Below are 21,665 nucleotides of genomic sequence, written 5' to 3'. Positions count from 1 at the left end.
AAGCAAGAGGCCCAATCTTCCCCCATCTCCGTGGGGGATGTCTAGACCTTCAGGCCCTGGGTTCCTATGAAGGATCCACTGTCCTGGGCCCATATAGCACCCTGGCAACAGAAAACATTAGGCACCCAAAGGTTTCTAAGTTCTGGGCCCAGGGTCCAGCTCTCTAAAAAGAAAAGCATTATGGGCTATACCCCAAGGGTTTGGGGTCCGGTTACTGACCACTTTAGCGCTGAGGCTTTTTTGGACAGAACCGGTAGCTCACCTAATCCCAAGGATGCGGAGGCAAGCTAAACCATGACTAACACCTAAGACACTGGCGTAAAAACTGAGGTACTCCTCCTATGGGAGGGGGTTATATAGGGAGGGGCATTTCCTGTTTGAGATTGCCAGTGTCAACACCTGAAGGTACTCCATATAACCCATATAGTAATGAATATGCCGCTCTGTGTCCCGTGATGTACGATAAAGAAAAAAATTCCTTAAACTCTCTGCTTAAAATTGGGGTGCGTGTTATACGCCAATAAATACGGTAATTATACTTTGTATGAAGTTAAAAAAAAAAAATTCCATAACTTTGCAAAAAAGTTAATAAACCATGAGCAAGGCACTGTCTCCAGAATATTTTTTATTGCGATTTTTACATTTTTCATCTTTATATTCACCAAAAATGAAAAACGTATGCTTGAAATCATTTGGTATGTGTACATAAACAAAGGCAGATGTGTGTTTATAAATATTAAATAAATAGGTATAAAAAAAAAACATTATTTTGTAGTTCACTTTTTTTTTTATTATTATTATATAAATCAGATTTGCTGATTTTAAATGTTTAGCTGGAGTTTACTGTTAAATTCTTTTAAAAACAAAACAAAAAAAAAAAAACGGACCTTTGTGTCATGCAAGAATACTTACTTCCTTTTCAATCTCTACGGCCACCATTTCTTCTTTCATCCGGTCATATCGCTCAAGCTTTTTGTGCAGCCCCTCCACCTCCTCTTTCAATAGCGCATTATTCTCCTTCATTTCCCTGATTGCAGAAAATCCACCATTACACTGATGTACATAATCAAGCCATGACTGTAATCATTTTTGGCTCTGTTTTTCAAATGTATTACCTGATTTGCCCCAGTAATAAACAACAAATTAGAAGCAAACCGCTTTGTGCTGCAGATTACTCAACGTTCCAAAACATCAAACCAATCTACACACAAAAATGTTATTTTAGGACGCATCATATAATCAAAATAAGCACCAAGAATGCATATGCATTGCCTTATGTAGCATCAGTTGAAATATACACTGCTGCCAATGAGATTTCTGGTTTATCTGTCAAATTATTTTCTTGGGAGTACATTACAGGATAACTTAATGTCCATTAGGATAGGCTTATGCTGCCACCTTACAGTAATTGGACACTGGCAAAAAATAAAATCCCCTCTTCAGGCACAAGCCTTCCCAATTAAGCAAGGCTTCAATTTTTTTTTAGCAAGGTATAAACCGACATCCATTTGGTAAAAGTTCATAAAAGGTATGAACCGAAAACCAAGTAGCAGCTTTAGAAACTTGAGCTACTGAAGCCTGATAATGTATATCCCAGGAAGCACCAACACTCCTGGTAGAATGAGTCGTTATTAAAAATAGTGGAACTTTTCCCCTTATAAAATAAGCTTGAGAAAAAAAACGACAGATAAATCTACAGAAGCATTTGAAAGCTGCGTGACCCTTCTCTTGGCCTTATGGAAGCACAAAGAGGAAATAGAATTGATGAACTGCAGCAGTCACGTTCAATTAACACCCAACAGCACAAACCACATCCAAGGTGTGCCCACCACTATCAGAGGCTTTGGACAAAAAGGACAGAAACACAATGGCCTGGTTCAGATGGAATAAAGAAACCACTTCAGGCAAAAAAAAGATGGCTGAGGCCTTAAAACTGTTAAGAGGAATCTTTACTTACCTGTGAATTCCATAGCTTAGGGTACAGGACACAAAGAGAGCATTCTTACACCATGGGTTATGGGCATGTACTTTCAGGTGACTGGACACTGGTACACACCCCCTAGCTGCCTCCCCTATAACCCTAAACTACTCCATGAGTCCTCGGTTTTGTAGCAAGCAAAAGATAGTAAAAGTTTTAGGTTCTCCAAGGTTTAGAATTTACAAGTCACACATGCCCCCCCCCCCCCCCCAATACAAATGCACGCCACACTTTTCACAGATTTGTAAAAGATATGGAAAACCATTTATTTTTCTTCTACTTCACAATTATGTGCCACTTTGTGTTGATCACAAAATCCCAATAACATGACAAAACTGGAAAATTAAGGGGTATGAATACTTTCAGTATAAATTATATACACATTATATATTTTTTTATATTAGGGGGTCGACTGACACCGTTTTTTCCTGGCGCCTTTCAGGCCGATAGCCTACCACTGACACCCAGATGAAATATGTCACCTGCCACCCAGATGCAGCTCATCACTACTTAAATTACTGTAGGTGACCGCGATATTGTGTCAATCTTGCTCCCTTTCTCGGCGAGATTGACCACCCACGAACCCCGTCGCGGGAGACAGCGCCGAGCCGGCTCGCTGCGATGGGGAAAAAGCTGTCATAGAAGCGACGGGGAGCCAACCTGGATCCCCGCCAATTCTAGCCGCGGTGTTTGGTATGAATCATGAGGGGGAACTCCACGCCAAATTTTAAATAAAAAAAAAAACAGCATGGGTTCCCCCCCAGGGGCATACCAGGCCCTTAGGTCTGGTATGGATTGCGAGGAGAATCCCCTACGTCGAATAAACACAGTGGGGGTCCCACCACAATCCATACCAGACCCGTATCCAAGCACGTTTGCCGGGCCGGTCAGGAAGGGAGTGGGGACGAGCGAGCCCCCCCCAGCCGTATCAGGCCGCATGCCCTCAACATGGGGGGGTCTGGGGCAGGGAGGGGCGCAGTACCCTGTCCCCATGTTAATAAGGACAGGGCCTCTTCTTGACAACCCTGGTCGTTGGTTGTCGGGGGGGGGGGTGGTTATCGGAATCTGGGAGCCCACTTTCTGGGGGGTCTTCTCCACTCTCCGCGGACCGAAGCATGATGGGACTGTGACGTCATAAGAGGCCTATATAAATCATCATGCACCGGACACCTGGCATTACAGCGGTAAGAAGCGTCGCGTCAACACAAGAAGAAAAGAAGAAGACGGCAAAGAAGAGCGGGCTGCGCCGCCGCTAGTAAGAGAGCTAAAAAGAAGATAGCGGCGGCCAGCCCCGAAGAAGGCACCGGAGAGCGAGCAGGAGAAGAACGACAGCGGAGAAGACGGAAGAAAACCCCCCAGAGAGCGGAGAAGACCCCCCCCCGGAGCTGACTAATACATTTTAAAACCCTGTGTTGTGCGTTTATTTTCTTTTACACTTTTCCTCCAGGTGAATGGGTAGGGGTACGATGGACCCCATATTCATTCACCTAGGGTGGGGGGCTGGTATCTGGGGGCCCCCTTATTAAAGGGGGCTCGCAGATCCCGATAAGCCCCCCGCCGGCAGACCCCGACAACCAACGGCCAGGGTTGTCAGGAAGAGGCCCTGTCCTTAACATGGGGACAGGGTACTTTGGGGTGGGGGGGCCGCAGGGAGCCCCCAGAGCACCCAACCACCCCCCCCCCCCCCCCATGTTGAGGGCATGCGGCCTGGTACGGCTCAGGAGGGGGGGGGCTCGCTCGTCCCCACTCCTTTCCTGACAGGCGGGGTGGCGTGCTTGGATACGGGTCTGGTATGGATTGTGGGGGGACCCCCACGCCGTTCTTTCGGCGTAGGGGGTTCTTCTTGCAATCCATACCAGACCTAAGGGCCTGGTATGCCCCTGGGGGGAACCCATGCCGTTTTTTTATTTAAAATCATGAATCATACCAAACGCCGCTGCGAAAAATTGGCGGGAATCCAAGTCGGATCCCCGTCGCTTCTGAGGCGCTCGCTGGAATGTGCTTTTTCTATTCCAGCGAGTGCGAGATGTCGGCACCATGTCGCAGAGAATCAGCGCGATGCCATCGTGCTGGAAACACATTCTCGGCGACAGGTATTGCACTTCTGGCAGCATCTCCCCAGCCGCGACCGAGTGGGTAAACTTTCACTTGTAGATAGGCAGGCGCTGCTGTAGAGGGTGGAACCGATGTGTCGCGACGTATGACTTTGTACAGAGGTATATCATGGAGATAGCTGCAATGTATCCAAACCTTCTGTACTTATTTATCGATGACATATACATCTATGTTGTGATGTTGGAATCTCTCCATATGTGTTTTCTTAATAAAAAACTTATATTTGAAAAAACAAAACAAAAAAAAAACAACACTTCACCATAGGAGAAGAAGTAGTGCACCTAAGGACAATAGCAAAAACACTTCAGTCCCAGGAAGTGCGTAGGTTATGAAGGCACTGGGAGCGTTCCCAGCAAAGCTCTTGAGGGTGTCCAATTGGGTGGACCTACCGACAAGCATCGTTCATGTACCCGTTACGATAAGCTTACTTACGATAATCTAAATGTGTCTATTTTATACGTTATTAAAACGGAATCATGCTATGAGAGTGTTTTTCAATATATTCCGCGTGTCACGGTGATACCGAGCCTCTGCCCTCCACATGAGTACGATATACACCTCTACAGTCCATTGAAGTTCTGGTTGGTTGATGTTGAGGAGCCGGCTTGGATCCAGAATCAGCTGTATCCAATAGGGGCATTGATCAACAAGCCTTTATAACTTGGATAGCATACGCTTTGCCAAGTCACCGACATCCGGTAAGCCTCCTCTTATCGGTGGTGGTTGTCTAGTTGTGTCTTCACATTTTTATCCAGAGGGTTATACCTATATTTGGATCTTGTCCAGTACCGCGGATTATCTTTTCATTTTCCGGATTGCACCAGTCACTTTTTGTTCAATACACGGACTATTAACTGTTGTGCACCCATTATTGATGTGTTGTCACTGTCTATAGTCGTCACAGTCACATTGGGTGTAGCATTATTATTTTCAATATTTTAATTGTTTGTGTGTGGTTATTTTTTATCGCATATAAAATTACTCTTCATCCAATAACCGCGCTGCACTTTTCCACATTTACCATTTTGCTTTTTTTGTCTACAAACTGTGCTGGCTGCTGTTTTTTTGTCCTGTCACAGCGCAGTATATATTTTTCCATTTCTATTGAGAGTAGACAATTAACTGAAGTTAGCAGCATATAACCCTTTGTCTATGACTTCCGATCCTGTTCTGCACTGCACAATTAAGCAATCTAATCTTTCATAAATCATAGGATCCCACATTTCCACTTGCTTACATTCTTGATAATAAAAAAATGCAATGAAGCCTTGCCCATACGATTTGTTAACCAGTAGGAACAGCTATCCACAGGTCCCCCAGGTCTTTCAAAAAGTATTGTTGCAATTATAGGACTGGCCAGGCTTGTGGACTACTGCATTACTACTAGAGTATACATAAAATCAAGCAGTAAGTGCACTTGAACAACAGTACCTGTGGTAAGCATTCTCTTCTCTCAGCTGTAGCAGTTCTCTCTCAAGCTTAGGAAATCTGTCCAGGTCAGATTTCATACTCTTCACAATTGCAGCATCTTGCTCCTGATAAGACAACTGCTGCTCCAGGGTCTGGGGGAAAAAAAAAATCCAAGCTTCTTAGACACCACACCAAGTTCTTTTTAACGATTTTAATGACCTGAACTAATTCTTAAATAACTACCAAAATGCTAGAATTGCATCTAGCTGCTACTGGTGTGTAGAAGTTTCTTCCAATGAGCCCCCATCCTTACTCCAAACACGGTGGGTCCCCCCCCCCCTCCTCAAGAAGGCACATGTACAGTCATGCCAACATCTAAAATGATTTAGAGAAGGATTGGGAGAAAGTGCTGTGGGTCAGATGAGACCAAAATTTAGCTCTTTGGCATTAAATCGACTCACCGTGTTTGGAGGAAGAAAAACGTTCAGACTATGATCCTAAGAACACCATCCCTACAGTCAAGCATGGATGTGGAAACACAATGCTTTGGGGCCGTTTCTCTCCTAAAAAGATACAGGTTGACTTTGCTGCATGATCCCAGCTGAGCAGGTGGATGACAGGTCCGTCTCTGCTCATTGTGCAGGGACAGACATGTCAGAGCCCCGCTGTCTATGAGAAGATCAGATGAAAAACTAAACACCATTTCTGTTTTGATCCGACCCTATCCAATCTGATCCACTGGACAGACGGTGAATGTATCGCCATCCATCTGTTTTCAGCGGATCTTGTCGGATTGGATGGCAGGCGGGTGTCAGTGAACACATCTCTGCTGACATCTGCCTGCCCATACAAATCAATGGGTGGCCCGCTCAGATCCGTCTGAAAAATGGACAGGAAGATCAATGCGGTCCGATCGTGTGAAAGGGACCTTCAACTTCTGCTCATCCCTAGAAAAACACCATCAATCAAATCAGCATCCTTCTGATGTCAGATTCTTATTGAATTTTATACAGAAACATGCAGGATCCATAATACTCACCTTAATCTTTAACTGAGCATCTGAAAGTTCTGCCTGCGTGTCTTGCAGTGTATGCGTTAACTGGCTGCAGTCTTGCAATTTTCTAAAAAAAGAAAATATATTGCATTTGTGCCAATTATCAGATCCAAGTAACCAATGTGCTACGACACCCACTTAAACAGTATAAATTATTTAATACTAGCAAACAAAATCAACTCATTAGGCCAATTTATTAATATAGATTATCAGGTTTTTACCATACGATAATAAAAGTACTATGAAAACTTTGCATTACAGTTAGAGAATTATGCATATTTGAAGGGAACCTAACAATAAACTAACACAGGGAGGTGCCATTACTGAACTTCTGGAAAATGCTAGTTGCCTGGCTCCAATAAGCCCAGAAACTGTATAAAGATAATATGACTAATCACTGTTCTCTAACAATTTTTAATCTACACCCATGTTTCAAGTTACTGAATGCAATGTCAGCCCCCCAAGTGCTGCATGTCATGACTGAACATATTAATAGAATATATACAACATTAGCACATTACCTATACCAAATGAAAGAGTTAAAGTGGTTATAACATTTTAATTGTAATGCATTCTCTGCATTAAAAAGGGTAACTTTATTTCAGAAAATATGTTCTGCAGCTCTGCTAGATAATTTCAGGCTGGCCCCTTTTGCAGGTATAGCTAGGTAAAAAATTTAAAATAAAATCACCTATACTGTTTAACTACTTCAGCCCGGAGCCTCTTTTTGACATATATATATTTGGGGGTTGCAACACCCTAGAGAATAAAATGGTGGTCATTGAAATACTTTCTAACACACTATTTGCGCAGTAGCATATTAATGAGGAATGTTCCTTGCTAAAGAATAAATTGTTTTTTTTTTTTTTTTTCATTAAAAAATAAAAAACACACACACACACACACACACACACACACACACACACACACACACACACACACACACACACACACACACACACACACACACACACACACACACACACACACACACACACACACACACACACACACACACACACACACACAAAACTTTTTAAAAGTTGATCCCCTCAATAGCAGTAAAAAAAGTCAGGAAGTTTTAATCCTTCATAATGCTCTACACAACCAAAAGAAAAAGTTTTGGCTTGACATGAGGTACCACGCCTTCTATATTTTCCATCGCAAAAGGTGCATTTGAACATAACATTGAAAAGCAAATTTTGACAAAAAGTAAAGAATAGCACTTAAACCCATCAGTGGGAAGACAGCAATGACACTTACTTGCGATGCATATCCAGCTGTTCCATCATCTCTTGTTTATCCATCTCTTGCGTTTTTATCTCCATTTCTTGGTTCATTATTTTCAGCTGGAGCTCCGACACCTTTCCTTTCAATGCGGTCATAGCCTGAGGTATTAAAGCAGAAATAGAAACCTGGTTAGAATCGAACAAGAGTCAAGGTAACCATGCAATATGGTCTCTGATATTTTATACAAGGATCAGACCACAACATCCGATTTATTTATTTAATTTTTGGAGCATGTGCTCGTCTCATATCAAAAACAACGCGGTTACTAGAGTTAAAAAAAAATCCTCGTAAAACAGCATATAGCTTCCTGCTATGATGTATTGTAATGTATTCTTTCGCATCCGAGTATGCGTGGTCTTCACTCAAATGTTTTTTCAGATAAATACTGCACTGAAAGAATTATGGTATGTTCTACTATCATAAGTGAACTTTCGTGCTTGTCCCGTTAGATAACTTTGCATGAACTGTCATGATCGGCTTTCTAAAGCGGCGTACTAATGATGAAATTATCGGACAATCGTGGCGAAAGCAGAATTTTTCATCCCATTTTCTCATCTTGAGTACTAGGCATTCATTTGCTGCCCAACTGCACCAAAACTATTTAAAATTGTTAAAAAGTTTATGTCAGTTTGCCCAGCATGAAAAAGGTCAATTATACTTTGGATAGTTAGCAATTTAAAAACCTTCCCCAGAAACTCCACAAAGCATCTTCTTCTCAGAGATCTATCCTGTATGGCCCATAGGGAGCAGGACAGCCTGTATAGTACACTCTACAACCTTGCTCCTTCTATGCCAGGGTGGACTACAATGTGTAAAGAAGTGGGGAACTGGCCGAAGATGTTTGCAGTGGTGGCTGCGCAGTACCCAGTTGGCCACACAGTGTGGGTCCTGCAAAAGCGTGGACAGGAGTGTAGAAAATTAGAAGTTGCTGGCGATGGAAGTACCTTAAAAAAGGTAATTATACAAAAGTATATTTTAAAAAAAGCTTAAGAGAAACTTTTTTTTTTTTTTAAAGCCATTGCCACATAATATTATATGCAGTTACTACACAGACGAACAATTTCTTTATAATATTATAATAAAAAATACTTTTCCATTTCTCTTTGCGGCCACTAATTTCTAAAAGTACCAGAAAATTCATATGTCAGTTCTTAATTCTTTAGCAGCAGTGGGGGCATTATTTACATGGCGTGAAAAAATATCCAAATAAAATAAAAATTTCCTCCTTGCATAATTGGCTAACTGGTTTTCCAGAAATCAGCATGGAGCCTGAAGACACATTATATGCATCCCCTGCAACAGAAGCGTAAATTATGGAGAGCAATTTATAAGAGATCGATCAAACTACGTAGATGCAAATGAGGCTTAATTTCTTAAGTTCACATTGTTGTAACAAAAGCCAGTAAGTTTAAGACTTAAAGAAAAGCATACATAAAAGCCTAATTAGGGCTTGTGTCAACGGGATTTGACAGGTTGTGCATCTCCATACAAGTCTATGGACACAAAGATCAAATGTAAGTCAGACAAACTGAAGAACATCATCACATTCTCACTGTACTCAGAAGCATGTCGAGCAACCATCATTGATGAAGTCTAAGGCTCCATTCACACCTAGGCAACAAAACGCCCGACGCTCGATACGCTAGAGGGGCGAATTTCCATTGCTGTCTATGAGATGGTTCACATCTCACGCCGAACGCCGAAACGCCGTACGCCTGCCAACAAGTCCCGCACCCTTTTTTTCAGGCGGCATTGGCGTTCGGCCATAGACAGCAATGGAAATGATTTGTAAAAAAAAAAAAAGTTAAACGAATCGCAGCAAAATACGCCGCGTACGCGGCGTTACAGTGTGAATGCAGCCTAAATCTATTTATGTATATCTCACACACACACACACACACACAATCTCACTATAGTGAGTACTTACCTCATTTTTTGTAAATATTGTATTATATCTTTTCATGTGACAACACTGAAGAAATTACACTTTGCTACAATGTAAAGTAGTAAGTATACAGCTTTTAGAAAAATTTGCTATTATTGGAAGTTCAACATAGTACCTCATTGCACAGAACTCTGAAAAAAAAAAAAAAAAGAGAAGAATCGTTGCTCTACATAAAGATGGCCTAGGCTATAAGAAGACTGCCAAGATCCTGAAACTGAGCTGCAGCATGGTGGCCAAGACCATACAGTGGTTTAACAGCACAGGTTACCCTGGTTTTGGGAAATAGACATGAGTGCTGCCAGCATCACTGCTGAGGTTGTAGGGCGGTCAGCCTGTCAGTGCTCAGACCATACGCCACATACTGCATTAAATTGGTCTGCATGGCTGTCATCCCAGAAGGAAGCCTCTTCTAAAGATGATACACAAGAAAGGATTACTGGAACCATGTCCTGTGCTCTGAGGAGACCAAGAGAACATTATTTGGTTTAGATGATATCAAGAGTGTGTGGCGGCAACAAGATGAAAAGTAAAAAGACAAGTGTGTCTTGCCTACAGTCAGGCATGGTGGTGTGAGTGTCATGGTCTGGGGCTGCATTAATGCTGCCAGCACTGGGGAGCTACAGTTGAGGGAACCATGAATGCCAACATGTACTGTGACATACTGAAGCAAAGTATGATCTCCTCCCTTCGGAGACTGGGCCATATGGCAATATTCCAACATGATAACAACCCCAAACACACCTCCAAGACAACCGCTGCCTTGCTAAAGAAGCCGAAGGTAAAAGGTCATGGACTGGCCAAGCAGGTCTTCAGACCAAAACCCTTTTGAGCATCTGTGGGGCATCCTCAAAACAGAAGGTGGAGGAGCGCAAGGGGTCTAACATTTACCAGCTTTGTGATGTCGTCATAGAGGAGTTGAAGAGGACTGCAGTGGCAACCTGTAAAGCTCTGGAGAACTCCATGCCCAAGAGGGTTAAGGCAGTGCTGGAAAATAATGGTAACCACACAACATATTGACACTTTGGGCCCAATTTGGAAATTTTTACTTAGGGGTGTACTCACTTTTGTGGCTAGCGGTTTAGACATTAAAGCGCATGTAAACCCTCCAAATACCCAGTGAAGTGAACAGCCTCAGATGATACACAAGGATGAAACAAATCTTCCTATATAAGCTGCTGTCTTCACCTTGATATGCTGTTTAGGAAAGTGCACGTTCCGTTAGCATTTTCACTTCCCGATTCTCCTGTAGGAGATCATTGCTAGATACTGTGAGAAAGCCGATTATCACAAATGCAGAGCTTACCTGCGTAGAGTTAACAGTCTGCTAATTTATAGCAACATTCCCCAACACACACTTCTATCTCTGGGCCTCAGAGGTTGTCAAAAGTTCTCAGGCTGATAAAAGACAAACGGAGCAGGACAAAGCTACGAGACACAGGGCTTTGAAGAGAGATATATAAAAAAAAAAAAAACACACACACACACACACACACACTACAGCTCAAATTTCAAGAATCTGGTTTAATGTCCACTTTAATGGCTGTGTGTCGAGTTATTTTGAGGGGACAGTATGTTTACACCGTTATACAAGCTGTACACTCACTACTTTACATTGTAGCAAAGTGTCATTTATTCAGTGTTCAGTGCATAAAGCTTGAGACACACAGATCCCAGGTATTGTGGAAATTGTGCATAGTGACAGTAAGACACTAGCAGTCAGCTTGTCATTAGTGAGTATCCAGTGTACCTTAGATTTTACTGCCACCAGAGAAAGGGTAATCTGACAGCAATGCTCAAGCTACGATTTGCTTTGTGCCTGTGAAAATACAAGTTGTAAATCTATAGTGTGTTTGGAAAGTCCATCTCATTTCAAGTTGAGCGGCGCCTCTCCAAGAAGCATTGGAATACCAACTTTAACGAGTAGTTTAGCATACCAATGAAGCATAAACAATTGGACATGTCCACCATATGTGGACATAAGTGCCCAATTCTATGCAGCCACAGAAACGATTCCCTGCATGTGCTGTAGTGCAACGTGTGACTCGAGTCGGTATTGGGTACCAACAGTACAATAATTCATAATTAGTTTAGAGTGCATGAACTTTCTGGGAGCACGATTTGGTGGTTTCCCATATTTGCTGCCACTGTTGTGGCTCCAGGGTAATGGAGATTCCATTCCCTCATCCCTTTGTCTTTATTGTCCAAAGCATAGCCACCAATTGACTTGTAGTCCCAAGAGTAGAACTGGTTGTGCAGAATATAAACTCGCTGAACTATCACAGGGAAAGTGTACAGAAAACAATTGTAAAACAGAGAACAAAAACGCTTTCAATTGTATATTTACCAGGCTTAAATTAAATACAATAAGAATAGAAGAAGAAGTAAGGATTTACATGCACTTTAATATTATCAGTGCAGTAAAAGTAAGAATCTTTAAAGGTTTTGAATAGATGGCGGTTCTAAGTCTTTAAATATTGGATAAAGCATTCTGTAAAAAAACAGAAGGGGGAGGTGGAGTATTTACTATTCTTATTCAATCACTTGTGTGCATACATTTAAAGCGGGAGTTCACCCATTTATAAAAAAAAAAAAATTCTCCCCTTAGCTTCCTGCTCGTTCGGTCTAGGGGAATCGGCTATTTGTATTAAAATATGAGCAGTACTTACCCGTTTTCGAGCTGCATCTTCTTCCGTCGCTTCCGGGTATGGGTCTTCGGGAGCGGGCGTTCCTTCTTGATTGACAGCCTTCCGAGAGGCTTCCGACGGTCGCATCCATCGCGTCACTCGTAGCCGAAAGAAGCCGAACGTCGGTGCGGCTCTATACTGCGCCTGCGCACCGACGTTCGGCTTCTTTCGGAAAATCGTGACGCGATGGATGCGACCGTCGGAAGCCTCTCGGAAGACTGTCAATCAAGAAGGAACGCCCATTCCCGAAGCCCATACCCGGAAGCGACGGAGAGGATGCATCTCGTAAACGGGTAAGTACTGCACATATTTTAAAATAAATAGCCGATTCCCCTAGTAAAAACGAGCAGGAATCTAAGGGGGAAAAGTGCCCTCTAAGGGTGAACCCCCGCTTTAAGCTTGAGCTATTGAGATCCTTTAACAAGGCTTTTTTTCAGCAAATCAGAAAAAAAAAAAAAATGAATACTAAAATGTTATTTGCGATATTTCATATTTATCTTAAAAAGAAAAAAACATTTACATGCAAGTCTTTCGTCCTGGCCAGAATACAAATTTACAGAACAAACCAGCAATATCTTACCCTTAAAGCAGTGGTTCACCCTAAATAACAAGTTTCTACCATAAAATCCAGCATACTAGCGTGAGCTACAGTATGCCTTTATTTTATTTTTTTCTGCGCCGTACTCACAGTTTAATCCCGTTAAGTTTCAGACTCCCCGCAGGGAATGGGTGTTCCTAGGCAGAGGGGAACATGATTGACGGCCGGCTATGGCGCGTCACGCTTCCCGAAAATAGCCGGAGTAGGACTCGGCTCTTCACGGCGCCTGCGCACAGACTAGGAGCTGACTGAGCAGGCGCCATGAAGAGCCAAGTCCTATTTCGGCTATTTTCGGGAAGCTTGACGCGCCATAGCCGGCCATCAATCATGTTCCCCTCTGCATAGGAACGCCTACTCCTCGCGGGGAGTCTGAAACGTAACTACGGGATTAAACTGTGAGTACGGCGCAAAAAAATTAAATAAAGGCATACTGTAGCTTGCGCTAGTATGCTGGATGACATGGTAGAAAAAAATTTTTTTTAGGGTGAACCCCCGCTTTAAGAAACATGTTTACTGTAAATTAGCAAATGTAATCTTCCCAGAGTTACAGAAAGATGAATATATTACAATGATCTGCCTGCACGTGAATATGTTAAATACATTAATTATCAGATGTAAGTAAAACACTACCTCATTAACCTCTGCCAATTTATTATCCTTTTCTAGCAGCTTCTTGCTCTGCGATTCAATCGTCTTCTTATAAGCCTTGTTCATTTCATTCTGTTCCTGAAGTTTGTTTTGTAACTCTTCTTCCTTTTCCTCCAGCGCTCTGATCTGATTCCGAAGATCTTGGTTCCGGTCTGCCTCCCTCTGAAAAAAAAATTCCATAAACATTTTCCAACGCTGCAAAATTATTCAACAGAAAAATGCTCAAGAGTAAGAAAAATCTGTAAGGTGAACTTACACTGGATCCCTCCCTATTGCACCTGGTCCCACTGTACCTGAGGCTGGCGATCTCCCGCACTAACACATCAGGTCGCCGCTTTACTGATCTGGGGACCTAAAATCCCCCGCGGCTTAATCTCCTAAACATACCAAGTAAAAAAAGTAGGTATAGGAGGCATTCTAATTGGTCGGCGTATTCTAAATCCCAAGACCAGTAAAGTGACTATACGATGTGTCAGTGTGGGAGGTCGCCGGCCTCAGGTACAGTGGGACCGAGTGCGATGGGGAGAGGGTCAGTGTAAATTCACCTTACACTTTAAAGGAAGATTCCTGGGGAGGGAAGTACAGGTATATCTTATTTGATGCCTGGAAAAAAAATTGTCCCAAATTTGGCGCAACATTGGCAAATACAGAATACCTTGATGAATTTTTACCATTACAAATCTATAATTTAACAAACCTAAAACTAGATAACTGAAAAAATAACAAACTACCAAATTCGATGCAGCTTTTGTTATAATCTGAAGTACTTATTAGCAAGGGACTTTATATGCAGAGGAACAGAGTCAAAAAAGGTTTAATAATGGACAGGGCTTGCAGTTCGCTGTCCCTTCTAGCCAAAGTAACCGCTACTAATAAAGATACATTTTAAACACCAACCCTTAAAGTGGATGTAAAGCCACTCTCATCCTTTCCAAACTACTGCCATAGTGCTGATCTATAAGGATATAGATGCCTCCTGCATGTATCCTCACCTGTCAATTGTCTCCCCTCTGTCTGTTATGAGACCTGAAAAACTGCAGATTCTGTGGGTGGGTCTGTTGTCTGGAGCTCGTGGGTGGAGTCGTGATGTCAGTAGAGTCCCCACCCACCTCTACACTCCACTTGTCAACATGCATTTTTTCCTGTGTATTGCTTACACTGAATTCCAGTCAAAATCCAGAAAAGTAACCACATGACTTCAGAAAAGGCGTGGGGGTGGGAATTAAAAAATAATGCTCGTCTCAGGCTAGTGCATGAGATATGTAAAATAACCGTCATTCAAAGTAAGGGGGAAGAAATGGACAAAAGTTTTCCCCTGCTTGTCCGTTTATGTCACTGAAAAAAGAAAAAGAAAAGAGGATTGCCCAGAGCTGGATTAACTCTTTGTGGCAAGACTGGGCACAGATGATAGGAAATCTTATACTATACATTGTGACGGGAAAAAAAAAAAAATTGGGTTTACATCCACTTTAATTGCAGCATCCTCTGCTGGTTCAAAAGGTCTTCCAGTCAAACCCTGTAAAACCACGACAAATCCCATTTGAGGAAAAACTAAAACTGCCCAGGCCTGGCTCTGGCCAATGCCCTATAAAAAAAAAATCTAAAGTTTAAAAAAAGGGTACTGAGAAAGTCATCTCCCTAAGAACACTGACAAAGCGGCCACTTAAACCTTCAAGGTACTGGCCGCCAAAAAAATCTTTAAAGTGCACCAGGAATTTAAACATTTCCATGTTTTGAAATAAATGACCTTGTGACATTTTTCCTGCTATCTAGCCGTGTTGAAAGTAAACTTGTCAGACAAACCCTGTTTCTTCAGGATTTGCTCCTCAGTATCCAGCCCAAGATTTCCTACATTGGGATGAAGGATGGGTCCCCGACTCAGAAGGTTCTCTCACAATGGTAGAAACCAGTGGGGTTCTACTGCAGCTTCCGTAGAGAACCATGCCCTCTTGGGTCAAAAGGGGGCTACTAGAATCAGGCTTGTGGATTCCTTCTGTAAATGTTTGAGTACTAGAGAGAGATCATCTGAAAAGAGGGGAAAGCATAACACAAGTGGAAGTTCCAAGGCTGAGCTATTGCGTCCAGACCCTCCACTTGGTCCTGCCTGTTTAAGGTGAAGTAGGTCGCTACCTTTGTATTTGCCTGTGATGCATATAGGTCGATCTGGGGAGCTCCCCATCTGTCTACTAGCATTTGGAACTCTTCTGTACTCAAGCTCCATTCCGATTCTAGCACTTGTCTCCTGCTTAGAAAGTCAGCTACTTGATTTAGGCTGCCTTTTAGATGTACTGCTGTCAGAGATGCTAGATTGTCCTCTGTCCATGTAAGGATCTGAAGGGCAGAGAGCAACAGAACCCTGCTTCTTGTGCCTCCCTGCTTTGAGATGTAGGCTACCATGTGGCATTGTCGGGTAATACTTGGATATGGTGGCCCTTGATCATTTCTTTGAAAGACCAAAGCCCTAGGAGAATGGCCCTCAATTCCCTACAATTGGAGGATCTCTTGGTCTCCTTGCTTGTCCAAGATCCCTGGGCAATCTGTCCCTCTAAATGGTGTCTTCATTGTTAGCCACTTTTCTTCCATAAATGTCCAGAACAGGCCCCTGTTTAAATATGTCTGCCTACTCCACCACAATAATTTCCTCTTGACCCAAGGGAATCATGAATTGTTTCTCTAGTGAAACCCCGCAAGAACGATCGTGCATGATTGTATGCTGGAGAGCTCTTAAATGGAGGCTGGCCCAGTGAACTACTGGGATCGATGTTGTGAGAAGGCCCAGCATTGACATGGCTATCCGGATCGTAACTGGCAAATTTGTTTAGAGTTTCTTCACTACGTTGTGGACTTGTATTATTTTTTCTTCCTGCACAAAATCAATTGTGCAACCCAAGAATCCTATGGTCCTAAGGGACCAGGTTCGACGTATCCCTGTGCAGAAGCCAGACCAAGCTCCCCAAGTGTCTCTCCATTATTCTTTAGATCCTTCGAGTTGGCAAACACAAGATCATCCAGGTAAGATACAATCGCAATTCCCTTATCCTGAGCGGTGCCAAGGCCTTCGCCATAATCTTTGTGAAAATCCTTGGACAAGAGGACAGTGCGAAAGGAAGAGTTCTGAACTGCAGCACTACAAAACCCCCCCCCCCTTGTTTTGACCGCCAAATGCAAATACTTATTGGGATGCTGGTGCTATGCGGACATGTAGATACGCATCCCTAAGGTCTATGGATGCTAGGAAGCATCCTGCTGTAAGAAGTTTCCTCACTAAAAAAAAAAAATCTTATCCATTGAGAATTTCTTGTACCGAATGGATTTAATACTTTTAAATTCAGGACTAAATCAAAACATTCCTGATGTTTTTTTTGATCAAGAAAATTAGTGAATAGAACCCTAGTCCTCTTCTCATTGGAACTGGGACAATTACTTCCTGCTGTAGAAGTTCCCAAAGGAGAGCCGTCATTGCCAGAGATTTCTCCTGACCTCAGGAAACCTGGGTTAGATAAAACCGACTTGGAGGGGTCTCTGAGAATTTCAGCCTGTAGCCCTCTGATATCGATCCGAGGACAAACAGACTGGTAGTTGCCGTCTTCCATGGTAGAGAAAAAGCCTTGTAGTCTTCCTGGCTGGAGAGGCTTTGTTCTGTCTAAAACAGCATCAAGATCAGGGCCAAGCCCAAACAGCTTCAACTTGGAGGCAGAATCTCCCAACCATGTCTTAATCCACGATGTCATAACGTGCCAAGTTTACTAGGGCTGACATTCTCACAAATTCTGCAGAGGTGTCTACTATGTATTCAACTGCCATTTCTAAGACTGGCAGAGTGTCTAGCAGATCCTTGAGAGGTCCCCGCCTCAATATGACCTTCTTTAACAGGGATTCTGCTCTCTACTGGCTGTACCCAAATAACATAAAATGTTATTTGGGTACAGCGGCGCACGCCCACGCAATTGTCATTTAAATAACAGTGCAGTATCGCAAAAAATGGCCTGGTCATGGGGGGGGGGGGTAAACCTTCCGAAGCTGAAGTGGTTAAACCAAACTGATCTTTCGAATCCAAAAAACATATATAAAATATAGTTCTTTAAAGTAACTTGTAATAAGGAATTGCAGAGTGGCTATCCAATACAGATCCTCACCAATAAGTGTATATTTAGACTTTGAGAACAATACACTAGGGTATTGCAGCAGTGAGAATTAGTGTGGGTATTGCAAATGTGTTAAAAGTATTTCAGTCATCTGTCAAACCTCAAAGTTCCTAGTGTTTGTGCTGGCTTCCTTCTCAAACTCAATTCGAGCCCGTTTATGGCTAAGCTCCATTTGAAGCTTTTCTCTTTCCACTTGGATAAGGTGTGACCTGGAGCAGATCTGGGCGGCTTGTTCTTCTAACTGGGGGATGAAAACAAAAAGAATATTCAAATGAGAGTGTTACAAGAAAAAAAAAAACACAATGTTGTGCATCAAAATGAAGCAATGTAGGAATCATTAACTTTTTACATGCATTGTGCCACTGCCAGGCATACAGCACCCAAAAAAAAAAGACCCTGGAATTCATAAAGCATGTCAAAGATACTCTTTAAAAACAACCAATCTAGTGGTATGGCAGTACTGACCGATAAGGATGAGCTCAGGCGTGTTCACAAAACGCACGTGCAGAGCCTGCCAGGAAGTCGGCACTGCACAGCGCTGATCACAGGTAGTGAGACATTTTTTGCGGATCGGGAAAATGTCTAACTGCCTGTGATTAGCGCTGTGCAGCGCTGACTTCTTAGCGGGCTCTGCACGTGAGGATTGCGAACACGCCTGAGCTCATCCTTACTGACCGATTGATGCACTTGTCAGTGAGGCGTATATGAATATTTTGCAACTTGGATAGAACCGTCGCAAACATTTCTATTGCAAAGTATTAAAGGTAAAGAAGCTATTGGAAGGAGAATTGGAAAAAATATAATTTACTATAATTTAATATAAGTTACGTCACAGAATTGTTTCAGATAAGACATAATAGTTACACACGCAACACAGCAAACAAGTTGCTATAACATGCTAGAGGTGTTATGAAACTCAACTTTACAGAACAATATGGCAGTATTTCTTTATGAATTTGTTGCAACAATAGCACCAAACAGTAAGAGTGTTGCAAATAGGAGCCACAGGGCTGCTTGCAACAATGTTGCATGATTTTCATAAATTTTTTGCAAGGATTCCAACAGCATACAGTCAAGGAACAGCTGCTTGTATAATGCAGCATTGGGCAATGACCAATGGAAAAATTCTACTTCATGCACTCCCATATTGTTCAAAAGAAAAACGCTTAAACCTTTTTCTGTGGTACAGCCTAGATGCCTTTCTGGAGACACAGCAGCTGCTTGCAAGCCTCCGAATGAGAACTATTCCAATGTGGATCAGGCTCAAAATTATTTCACTTTTTTTCTTAACTGCCAATTGTAGATAGGATGGTATATTATTAGATAAAAACACACCTCAACTCATGAATGTGCGGTTGTTTTTGTCACTTTTCTGGACTTCATATTAAACGGGGATGTAAAAGGTCAGATTGTTTTTTTTTTAAATAACACACGTTATACTTCCCTTCTCTGGGCAAGGGTTTTGCACAGTGCGGCCTCGATCCTTCTCTTCTGGGGTCCCTCAGTGGCGCTCCAGGCTCCTACTCTTCTCCAGTGCCCCCACGGAGAGCCACATTCCATTGGGGCACCTGTGCGGACACGCTCCTGAGTCCTGCTGCTGCGTCCATTGACACAGGCAGCAGGACTCGGCCCCGCCAATGGCTCCCGCTGCCATCAATCTATCCAATGAAGACACAAGATTGCGGTTGGAACTGGTGTGCTTGTCCCCGTCGCTGGAACGATCGGGGTCAGGTAAGTAAAATGGGGGCTCTGGGGGGCTGATGCACTACAGAAGGTTTTACACCTTAATGCAGTGGTCTCCAAACTGCGGCCCCTTGCTTGCTTTTATCTGGCCATTGAGCACCATTTCCTCCATTAATACCTGTAATGGGGCTTAATTCCTCCCACTGACAACAATGATGGGGCATAATTTTCCCAATGATACCAATAACGGCGCCCAATGACGGGGCACAGTTCCTGCCAGTGACACCAAAGATAGGCGAACATTTCCTCCCACTGACACCAACAATGGTACTCAATAATGGGGCACATTCCTCCCAGAGACATCAACGACAGGGACACCAATGATGGCAAATTATTTCTGCCACTGACACCAAATGATGGGTAATTATTTCTGCCACTAATAACAATAATGACAAATTATTCCTCCCACCGACACCAATGATGAGGCACAATTACTCCCACTGAAACAAACAAAAAAAGTATTTTTTCCAACGGACGTCAAGACCTTTTCTACTTCCTATCGTCACAGTCTGGCCCCCCTAATGTCTGAAAGTCAGTAAACTGGTCCTTTGTTTCAAAAGTTTGGAGACCCCTGCCTTAATGCATAGAATTCATTAGACCCCTTTCACACTGGGGCGGTTTGCAGGCGCTATTGCGCTAAAAATAGCGCCTGCAAACTTGACGTCAAACAGTGGCTCCTGTTTCTCCAGTGTGAAAGCGAGCGGTGCACTAGCAGGACCGCTCCAAAAGTCCTGCTAGCCACATCTTTGGAGCGCTGAAGGAGCAGTGTGAGGCACATTGTGGACGGTATTAACCCTTTTTCGGCCACCAATGGGGGGGTAAAACCGCAACGCTAGCGGCCGAATACCACTGCAATTCCGACGGTAAAGCGCCGCTAAAAATAGTGCCGCTTTACCGCCACCACACCTCCCACCCCAATGTGAAAGGGGCCTTAAGGTAAAAAACCTTGAGTGTTTACAACCCCTTTAAGCATGGACCGAACTAGTAATAAACAGGCAATGTAATGCTTTAGTTCCCTACCATAATTCTCTGATTGAACTGCATATGTAAGGAAGCTCCAGATGTATTGGACGTGTTAGCGGCAGGTGGGGTGCCATCAAATGGCTGAGAGATAAATGTATGAAATGACTGTAGAGTGGACAGAACTGTCGTGTTCTCAATTTCATCCATCTTGACTGCTTCTTGCTCTGCACAAAAAAACAACACAAGTCATATTATTACAGATCATATTAAACTGGTATCTGACTTTTCAAAGCCTATGATTTTTAACTGGAGGGCATGTTTTCCTGGTGGACAGCGTATCGAAATTGTAGGGTCACTGAATTTCAGGCTGATCCAACGGCTTCAGTGCTTTCTGAGGTCACTTTCCCTCGTGTGGGGACTGTGAATTCAGTCTTCACTCTGAAGCTTTGAGTCACAATTATGTAAGCCATCCGCCAGTCTTTAAAGCTGGTCTCCATGTTTTAGTGAAGTTTAAAAGGGGTCCTAAACCCTTGTTGCTTTTCACTGTAATGCATTCTATGAACGGAGGGACAGATGGGGGAGGTCGGACGATGGAGGGACAGACGGTGCGGGACGGAGGAGCAACGAAGGGACAGACCAGGGGGGTGACGACGGAGGGACAGACCAGGGGGATGGTGGGGGTCGGGTACGGAGGGACAGACCAGGGGGTGGGGTCAGGTACGGAGGGACAGACACAGGGACAAGACAGAGGGGACAGACACGGAGGAAAAAGGGGACAGACACGGGGGGACAAAAGGGGGGTCGGGTATGGTACAAAGGAACAGACGCGGGGGGAAGGAGGCGACAGACGCGGGGGGAAGGAGGCGACAGACGCGGGGGGAAGGAGGCGACAGACGCGGGGGGAAGGAGGCGACAGACGCGGGGGGAAGGAGGCGACAGACGCGGGGGGGACGGGTACACAGGCGACAGACGCGGGGGGGACGGGTACACAGGCGACAGACGCGGGGGGGACGGGTACACAGGCGACAGACGCGGGGGGGACGGGTACACAGGCGACAGACGCGGGGGGGGACGGGTACACAGGCGACAGAC

The 21,665-nt window shown here is 43.6% G+C and overlaps 1 protein-coding gene across 1 annotated transcript in view; it reads right to left on the bottom strand.

Moving 5' to 3' along the window:
* The window catches only part of MAD1L1 (mitotic arrest deficient 1 like 1), a 915,026-nt gene that overhangs the window by 892,119 nt on the left and 1,242 nt on the right, over positions 1 to 21,665 (bottom strand). Inside the window, exons 2-8 of the mRNA XM_040356690.1 lie at positions 20,631 to 20,797; positions 17,968 to 18,108; positions 13,705 to 13,884; positions 7,821 to 7,945; positions 6,543 to 6,624; positions 5,525 to 5,655; positions 913 to 1,027 (exon numbers count right to left, since the gene is read on the bottom strand). Of these exons, the coding sequence (XP_040212624.1) occupies positions 913 to 1,027; positions 5,525 to 5,655; positions 6,543 to 6,624; positions 7,821 to 7,945; positions 13,705 to 13,884; positions 17,968 to 18,108; positions 20,631 to 20,780 (924 nt within the window). The 5' untranslated portion in view covers positions 20,781 to 20,797. The remainder of the gene's footprint in view (positions 1 to 912; positions 1,028 to 5,524; positions 5,656 to 6,542; positions 6,625 to 7,820; positions 7,946 to 13,704; positions 13,885 to 17,967; positions 18,109 to 20,630; positions 20,798 to 21,665) is intronic.

This window comes from Rana temporaria, chromosome 6 (genome assembly GCF_905171775.1).
Source record: "Rana temporaria chromosome 6, aRanTem1.1, whole genome shotgun sequence".
Classification (NCBI taxonomy): domain Eukaryota; kingdom Metazoa; phylum Chordata; class Amphibia; order Anura; family Ranidae; genus Rana; species Rana temporaria.
The sequence above is the reverse complement of the archived record's forward strand: the minus strand, read 5'-3'. Positions and strand labels throughout refer to the sequence as shown.